This window comes from Echiichthys vipera (genome assembly GCF_963691815.1).
Source record: "Echiichthys vipera genome assembly, chromosome: 5".
Lineage (NCBI taxonomy): Eukaryota > Metazoa > Chordata > Actinopteri > Perciformes > Trachinidae > Echiichthys > Echiichthys vipera.
Genome location: NC_139830.1, coordinates 8,385,853 through 8,395,400, shown reverse-complemented (window position 1 = coordinate 8,395,400; position 9,548 = coordinate 8,385,853). Strand labels below are relative to the sequence as shown.

The 9,548-nt window shown below is 38.4% G+C and overlaps 1 protein-coding gene across 1 annotated transcript; it reads right to left on the bottom strand.

The window, feature by feature from the left end:
- Positions 1-9,190, bottom strand: LOC310947385 (P2X purinoceptor 5-like; the record flags this gene model as incomplete). Its single annotated transcript, XM_083914175.1, has 12 exons — positions 1-70; positions 506-612; positions 733-798; positions 1,669-1,762; positions 2,210-2,343; positions 2,951-3,092; positions 3,199-3,279; positions 3,860-3,974; positions 4,298-4,373; positions 6,506-6,577; positions 8,347-8,497; positions 9,054-9,190. 12 exons carry the CDS (start codon positions 9,188-9,190, stop codon positions 1-3), a joined length of 1,245 nt encoding a protein of 414 aa, XP_083770301.1.
- Between the last annotated feature and the right edge of the window lie 358 nt (positions 9,191-9,548).

Below are 9,548 nucleotides of genomic sequence, written 5' to 3'. Positions count from 1 at the left end.
CTAAGACGTCAGATTCTCCTGCTCCTTTGTGTCTTCCACGCTGTTGTCTTCAGGTGTGGATTTCTTACGTCTGTGGAACAGAGAGATAGCATTATTTATTTTTTGCAGATCGGCCATGTGTCATACCAGCATTACACTAGTCAAGGACAGCTTAAATGTTTCAATTCCACATGGTTAACTTGGGTTTCTATCATCCATATCAACAATAGGTTATTATAAATTAGAGGTAGGGCTTTATTATTCATTTAAAATTGAGGGCTGGCATGAAGTCACTCACCATATCATTATCCAAAATTCAGCACATGCATGCAGTGACATTAAAACATCAATGACACATGTAGCACTGTATCCTTACATAACCGTGGATTGTAGTTTAGTTTGACCTAAGCCTATTCCTCTCAATCCTATATTTATGAGCCCATCACCCTCATTGAAATTAGTCTAATTAGTGCTACAGTGATGCTTAACTATATATAATAATACAAAGAAAAGTCTGCATCTGTACGTGGGTGTCGCTTTCCTTAAAAACTCTGCTTCTTCAAACTTCCTCATTCGATAAGCGTTGCCCTTCTTCATCAGGTAGAGAAGGACCATGTCACAGATGACAGCTCCCTGTTAAATAAAGTTTTATTCGGTGATTTGACTGTCACATCTGACTAAATACAAAACAAAATCATGTGCAGAACAATGCAGTAAAAAGCATTTTAACATATTATTTTCAATGATACTTACAGCCCCCATCAAAGCCAGTCCTGAACCAACATTGATGGCTGTTGGGATGATGCTGAACATCCCAGCCTATGAATAACAGCAGAAATGGAAGAGATGTGGTTTTAAACAAAAATCGTTTAAAAAAAACTAGCATTAAATAGAATAGAAAATAAAAACAAGCTTAGAAAAAAAAAGAACAAGACAGGTATAAAAACAAGAATACAAGTTACAGTGCAGTTTAAGAAGTTAATCACAATTTAATTTAATAAAAAGCAATGTCCAACAGAAAAGAGAGTTACAGCAGACCAGACGGTTTCTGGCAGTTTGTTCCAGATACGTGGTGACTAAAGCGACCTGATTGGTCCGGAAGGCTCACACGGTTGCAGAAAATTAGCAATGCATATTGAAATAAATTATTTGACCTCTGAACTGTGATTTGAGCCACCATCTTGGACTTATATTTTTAGAGGGGGGGGGGGGGGGGGGCGCACTGAGACATAAATCCTTTAAGTATTGATATGTTCTTATAATCTCCTGTCATAATTGGCTGACTTAGTTATTGTCTAGCAGTTCTCTGACTTGGTCCATGGTTTTTAGCATTGCTGATTGAAGCTGTGAGATTAAAAGTCATTAAGTGCTGACTTTAAATCATTCCTCTTTGGCTCCAGAGACAACTCAGTCCGTTTTGTCTTTGTTAATGAAGAAAGTTCTGGCACATCCAATCATTAGTTTTGTTACACTTCGTTCTTGTATTGGACCATAGTCCCCTGGTGATACTGTTGTGTAAATGTGTGTCGTCTGCATATACATGGCAAATTAATTTGATGTTTTCCATAATCTGAAGTGGAAATGTGTCAATGTTAAACAGAAGAGGCCCCAGAATTGAGCCCTGTGGAACTTTGAAAGAGCAGACAGTATTTCATTATTTCATGCTTTGACCCTGTAAAACCTATTTACCTTTCCATGCACCATGATGCTAAATCGGATACCATAGACTTTGAATAGAGATCGGTAGCTCTCACCAGCAGCATTTTTGAAATACCGAGCATGTCTGTGAGGGGGGGACAAAAGACAAAGACACAATTAAGAGAATTTGTCCTATCTCCAAATTAAATTTATATCAATTCTAAATAAATATAATTACACTGTTCAAGAAAATGAGAAATATTTGTGACAGCAACATGAACTTAGACAGTGTCTGTAGTCGAGTTGTTCCAATACCAGTTTAGTAAATGCAGATAACATGTAACTTAGCCCAGAAAAGAAACCTGCTTTAAAGTAGTTCTTCTTTCATTAAGGCTGCTTATAATAGATAATAATAGATTAAAAAAAGAAGGCGCAGTGACATTCACTCTCAAAAAAATATATATATACAGTATATATATCTATAATAAATAAATAAATTATTTATATATATATATATATATACATATGCAGATTTGATGAGGAGCATGACCTATATATATCCTGTATGTTATACCGCATATATAGTCTACACCTGAAGTTAAATCCTGATGAGGTGGTCTTGTCTTGGCTGATGTCTAGACGAGTAAACTGGTACTCTGGATGGCAGTTTGAGAAGCCTTTGTCAAGGTCACAGTCCCAGTGTATCATAACACCAATGGAGCCACCCTGGAAAACACATTATACATATCATAATGAGTACACGACACCAGAGCATGTCTTAAGCCATGTAAATACATTAAACAACACTAAAATGAAAATAAATTTAATTAATCTGCCTTTATTCACGGCACTTCCTAACATTTCCTATCTTACTCTATCCAAGTGTTCTGTCCAGATTATTGAAATGACTGTGGTATAAATGTGCCTGAATAATGACAAATAAGTGGAATGAAGTGTAGACTCACAACCACCATGTTAACCATTCGGGATGCACCTGTCCAACATTTCGTCTCCCAATGCAAGTACCTCAGTTCAGGGTACTTGCTGATACCCAGTACCAATCTGGTACCACTGCCACATTAACAGATTGTATTTTCGTTTTATTCCGTCAACATCAAACAAAAATATCTGTTCATTATTGGAAAACATTGTGTTTCTTTCAGTAGGCGACAGAATTCACTTTTCTGTGTTATTTTTTTTTGAGAGAAAACCATAAAATAAATTTGTTTTGTCTCAATAATCACTGGATCATGACGCTGGAGATAGTGGATCAGATGTTCTGAAAAACACAAAAGCTAAATAAATTAAGTGAAAAAAAAAGAATAATACTGACAAATGTGGCCATGTCCTGGAAGTTGTATCCGGCCCGTCTGGTGATGTCACCCAGGCGAAAGATCGGGCAGTAGATGTCATGCTCCTCATCGAATCGGCATTTCCTCAAATAGGAGTCATCAAACCCTTCGCGAACGTTGGACCTCAGAATTAAGAAACGCGCAGTAGTGCATATAGTAAGTGTGCACTGCTCACTGTACAAAACTGGTTCCAATTAACCAAGCAGTACAAAAAGAGTTGAGCACTTACTTTGAAAATGCGAATTTTGAAAATTGGATGAAATTCTTGATGTAGATGGTGAAGTTTTCAGCGTTTGTCAGCAGAGGCGCTCTGTAAAAAGAAAAAGAGGATGGGAAAATAAGTACCGCACATTCTTTACCTTGTTAAAAAAAAGTGTTTTTGTAATTTGGTGAAACAGGTTAATAGACATGAGTTATGTTAAGTTTCTCATACAGTGACAGTTGTGGGGAAATAACAGGGTTATCTCTCAAACTGGTTGAGCCAGCCACAGCAAGTTAGTGTTAACAGACTCAGTGTAGATAGATGTTAATGCTGCTGAGTATCTGCTCTTTGCTTAGGTTAGTGTAGTAGTTAAAGGCAGTTTAAAGGTTAGCTAAAGATCAGCTAGAGAAAGGTGTCACCTGTCAAATGGCTCAATTGATGTATGACGACACAGCCTAGTACACAGTCCCAGTGCCTATAAGAAATATTTACTTTGATAGACTGGATGTTTTGAATAGTTAAAGTGAAGAAAAATAAGAAAAAACAAGATGATTTTTACTGTTTTGTAGTGCCATTGCATTGTTCAGGTCAACATGTGACACTGATATTACTTTTTATTTGCATTTTGCTCATATATATTGTCCCGTTTGTCCGTGTGTGTGTTCTTTGTAGCTGCATTGCTCCGTACTGTGGTTTGAATTTTCTTTCAACTGGACACCAGCCGTAGATTTCACAGGTGCCGTAGATTTCACAGGTACCAGAGGAGTTTCCCTCTTTTCTTAAGCATCGTCCACTCATAATTCCTTCAGAAAAACAGTAACATAGTCACACAGCTTATGTGGATTACACAGAATCACTTCAAATGAGAATCATGCTGTAATTTCCAAACGTCTTGTCATAACATGGAGTGAAAGAATACACAGAAACTTATTACCAGTCAGAACATCCCTTATCCTTATCTTAACCACTTGCGTTTTCACTTGCACTCATTTTCCTTTATCTGGAAAACCCCATGTCAACGAGAGAGAATGTAACCTTGTTGAATTTAGCCCTAAGTCAGATTTCAGAATGGCACTAAGCTGACCAACTTAATGGCAAATTAAAATCAGGGATGTTTCTCTCTTACCGTTACCAGCCACTACCATTTGCCCCTCTTCACAGTCCTCATCCTCTCCACAGTGACCATCCAGCACTTTGGGGCTCTGACAACAAATGCCACAGTAGAAAACAAGGCACAGGTCAAAATAATGAGATAGTTTGGCACATTTTGGCTCATGATTTTGACAAAAGTCTTTTTTTAACTCAGTATTTCATCACTTTGATTTTTTCACTCACTAGCATACAATGTCCACTGAATAATATTGTAGGCATTTGTTAATCTTCTTTATTTATTGACCTTTGTATTTGTATTATATTTAAAAATGTTGTTTTTTTTAATGTTTTTTTTTAAATATATTTGTTAATTAATCTATTCATTAAATTATTTAATTCTGTATCATTCTCTTTATACATTGAAGCTTGACTGCAGTGCTAAGCAGAATTAATGCAAAGGTAAATAAATAAAGATGCGTAGTAAAACAGAAATATCAATTAATGTCAAATTTTATCAATAATTATTACCTCAATGTATTTTTAATGTTATTTTAGTACATTAAATGACCAATGATTGAGTTATTTATCTATTTATCAAATTTTAGATTTTGTCAGGTTTCAGGTTTTGGCAGATCTCTGGATTTGAGCCTGGTCCCTGGGAACATCCAGCAGAAGTTGATTTGCCAACCTCTTTGCTCTAGCTGGCGTGTGACAATGCTTTCAAATAAAGGTATGGGGCTTCTCTTTCCTTGCAACACCAGTAATATGAAAGTAAAAATGGAGTTGGGGATTATTTATGGATGCATGTCTGTGCCCTTTGCATAAACTCTTGTTTTGGTGAGATTTGACTGGAACATGATAAATGACAGTTCCCACTCAAGTGAGGCAGCCTTTCAGAAGCAGGGGCACTGCAGCTGAGTGCCAAAATGTAAACAAGAGCAGTGTTTAATGATTGCTACTCTTCTTGGCTGCTGCAGTAAGGCAGAACCAAGAGACCAAGAGAGGCAGAGTTTACATACCAGGGAACCTCTGGAAAGGTGCCGCTAAAGATATAGCTGAGAGAAATGACGAACCACACCAATGACACACACACAGCCTTTTCTTTTGTTATGACTGAGCGCTGTGAAGAAAATGCAGACCAGTGCTCTCCCGGCTGTGATTGGCTGTGCCACCCCAGAGCCATCAGTAACCAGGAGACTACAGATCAGCTATGTGCCATGTTACTGTCTGCTTTTCTGCTCCTTGTGCACAATACACGTATGATTTGCAACCTTCTAAATTACATCATGACTTTAGGGGGTAACTGCAATGTGTAACTGACTTCTTCAACCTCTGTTTTTATTATTAACTGTTTTGTAGTGCTTCTGGTAGCTGGTTGGACTAAGATAAGAGTATCAAGACTTTTTCATTTCTTTCCTAACCCCAGTCACACATGGTCCACTGTATCTTTGACATGTGACAGGCTGGAATAGTTTCCAGGTGATCACACGGTAAAAAGTGAAGAGTAAATAAAGTAACCTTAAATATATATATATACTTAGTCAGCTTTAAAGTGCGAGCTGAGCGGTGTCTTGCAGAGAGATTGTCCAAACAGCACATCATGCCCTCCAGCAAGCTGTTACTCATACAATTTAATATCCTACCAGTGAACATAAACACGTTTGTCTCAAAACTGACTTCTTCAACCTCTGTTTTTATTATTAACTGTTTTGTAGTGCTTCTGGTAGCTGGTTGGCTAAGATAAGAGTATCAAGACTTTTTCATTTCTTTCCTAACCCCAGTCACACATGGTCCACTGTATCTTTGACATGTGACAGGCTGGAATAATTTCCAGGTGATCACACAGTAAACAGTGAAGAGTAAATATAGTAACCTTAAATATATATATATACTTAGTCAGCTTTAAAGTGCGAGCTGAGTGGTGTCTTGCAGAGAGATTGTCCAAACAGCACATCATGCCCCCCAGCAAGCTGATACTCATACAATTTTATATCCTACCAGTGAACATAAACACGTTTGTCTCAAAATTGAATGCGGTGCATCGTGGTGACTCATGGCAAGTGCAAGAATCGGTGAAAACGTGGCCAAATAACAGCATGACAAGTTTAACCGGTGGTGCAATAAGTACTCAGAGCTTGGATTTAAGTAAAAGCAGCGGTATAAAGAGTATATGAAAACCACACTTGAGTAAGATTATTAAGACATTTATTATTCTATCACACTCACTTTTTTGTATTCTTACCTCAGCACAGTATCCCAGTTTCTGGTTTGGTGTCTCTAAGAAATTGGTAACAACAAACAGAACAGCTTCACCCTAGATGTAGAGAAAACACTGTGAATTGGTTTTTATGTTGACATCATCTCCCTCCTCAGCCTTAAAGTCTGTATCTTCAAATGGTCCCACCACAGGCGATCAAGTGACCCTGCTCCTGCCTGCAGACCTGTCCCTCTCAGCGTTTACATACTGTCCAGCACCCCGACCACACTGTGAGACAGTGTGAAACCTGTTTTATGTTGACTTAAGCCTGCCTGTGTCGCCCTCTCATCCAACTTTCTGCAAGAAAGCGAACAATTCCCAAAATGTTGAACTTCTCCTTTAATTCAAGCAGTCCTGCCTGGGTGACCCATCACTCACTTCACTGCAGTTCAGTTAAATACTGCTTCATCCATGAATTCAAGCAGGTATAGGATTCAATCAGGGCGTCACTTAAAAAAAAGAAGGCTTGCTCTGAACGACGCTCCCTTTTTAAATAAAGGTTTCAATCAAGCAAAAGCCTAAAAAGGACCTTTTGTTAAGTTCTTAGTTAAGCCAGCATGAAGTGTTTTAATGTTTGTACATATTGGTGCTACAGAGCGCAACCAAAAATCTTGCACCTGCTAAATGGATCTCACCATTTAGCAGGTGCACTTTACTCCTCCTTGTGATTCAAACATGAGGAAAACTATTGCTGTGCCCGTTACAACTGTCCATCAGCGAAGGTAACCGATCCATGACCTGGCCCAAAATATATGCCTTATGCAAAAGGAATGGCTCGTTCAATTTCTGTGGCTCTGAAATCCTAAAATGGCCAAAATTCTGCATTGCATTTATTGTAAAGAGTGCGGTGTATGCACTACTTGAAGTGAAAATTAATGTAACGCTTAAAAACCATTGACTGTATAAAAAATTGACATAGTGTACCCGTCGGGGTCCGTTCTCTCAACTTGATCCAATCGTACTCGCCATCTTGTCAGATTTTTAATCCGTCTCATTCCCTCTTACCAAAATCGGGAATGAATGTGATGTTTGGGGGAGGGACATACGTCCATCTGGCTGACGTATACCTCTGAGGGGAAGTGAGGTTCAGCGGATAGCTGTCACTCAAGAGACCACACCCCTAATTATTCATAAACTTTAACCTCCAATAAAATAAAAACAAGCCTGGTAAAAAAAAAATTCACCCCCCTCAGTGTTGTCATGGAGATATGACCTACACATACAGACTAGAATGTTTTGTTAAACCAGGCCTTAAATAGTTTTAATTATGCTGTGAAAACGGCCTGTTTAACAATGTCAATGAGAAATTGCTCTATTATGCAAACTGCCCTAGTGGCCACTCGATCCTGCCTTTATTCCGTATTGGATCAACCAGGAAGTCGCTCTGGTGGGGGCTTGGTAAAAACGCAGCAAACTTTTTGGGACGCCTTGCATGGCAGCTGTTTTCTCGCAAGAACACATGAGAATCATAGGATCACAGAGGTTAACGTTGATCCTGAAATGGCATCAGTTATTTCAGAACTGGAGATTATTTCTTCATTGAAAGAAGAGCAGAGAAAGGCACTGAAGGCTTTCTTGATGCAACAGGCGCTTTTTATCTTCTCCCGCCCGACTTTGGCAGCCCGTGATAGACAGATGCGTTATCCAATCACCTGGTATCACAGGTATGTTTTGAAAGTGCCTTCCCTTCTCCAACCAGCTTTACAGATGGTTCTCTGTGTAACAATCCAACGCGTGGTACAGGTACATTTTTAGGGGCACCTGAATGATAAAAGCACTAGTGTAACCAATGTAAGCAGTTAGTCTTGAGCCCTAAATATTTTCACCTGTGGTGGGATGACATAGTCCTCCGGTCCCCACACCAGCAGACCAGACTCAGAGGTGTTTGTCACTGAGACCCCCTTCACTTTAGTTATAACAGAGCTCTCGATCGACTCGTCTGTCTCCTGGTAGCCTTTCTTGCTTATGAAAACCCACCTGTGGTAGAGAGGAGTTTAAGAGCAATAAGAATAAATGTACGTTTGTACTTAAAGGTAAGTTTTAATTTTTGTGGTATCACTATACTCATATAATCTCATACAGTTCAAAGTGATGCTTTAATTCTTTTTGGTCTAGGACTAAACAGTACACCATTACAGAAATACTAGAACAATGTTTTTGTGTGTCTATGGTGCAGTCCCAGACTTTATACAATTATTCATGTTTACCAATACTTGTTGCCTGTCACGGCTGACCATAGGAATAGCATGTATGTATTTTGAAAAAGTAGTCCCTAAGCACTTGTGACTATATTCTATTTACTTACTCAATTAGTCTTACAGCTTTCTTGATTTAAAGTTTTTTTTAGACAGTAAAAATAATTAAATATATGAAATCCAGTGCGGTTAGAGCCAACATAAACTCCTCACAGACATCAATTGATTCATAAATTAGCCCAATTAATATTGGCCTGTATAATATGATTTATTACATTTATAACATGGTAAATGAGGTAATACAATCGTTAAAGCCATGACGTAATTGACTGACTTACCCTATGATGTAACCGATGATAGATAACTGAATAAGTCTGTACAAAACTCCAACTTTTTTATTTTTGGCAACAATGTATTTTTCCGTTTTGTAGTCGAATAAGGAGAGAAAGCGTCCTTTGAAGCGGCTCCCAGCCATCCTGCAGCTGTCTGTGGACACTTGTGACAGTCAGTGCATAAGTCATACACACACACACACACACACACACACACACACACACACACAGCTAGAGCCTCTCACAGGAGGTGGACTAACTCGTACTGAGCCGTCGTCATCCTCCCAAACACACACAGCGTCAAGGAAAGAAGCACAATATCCAGGTGGGATTTTCAAAATAAGACTGGCCTTAGAGTATAGAGTATAGAGTATATACATATATATATATATATATATATATATATATATATATATATATATACTTTAGAGTAATTTAAGATCCTTCTTCTTACCTACAAAGCTCTTATTGGTCAGGCTCCGTCGGATCTTAGGGCGTGAT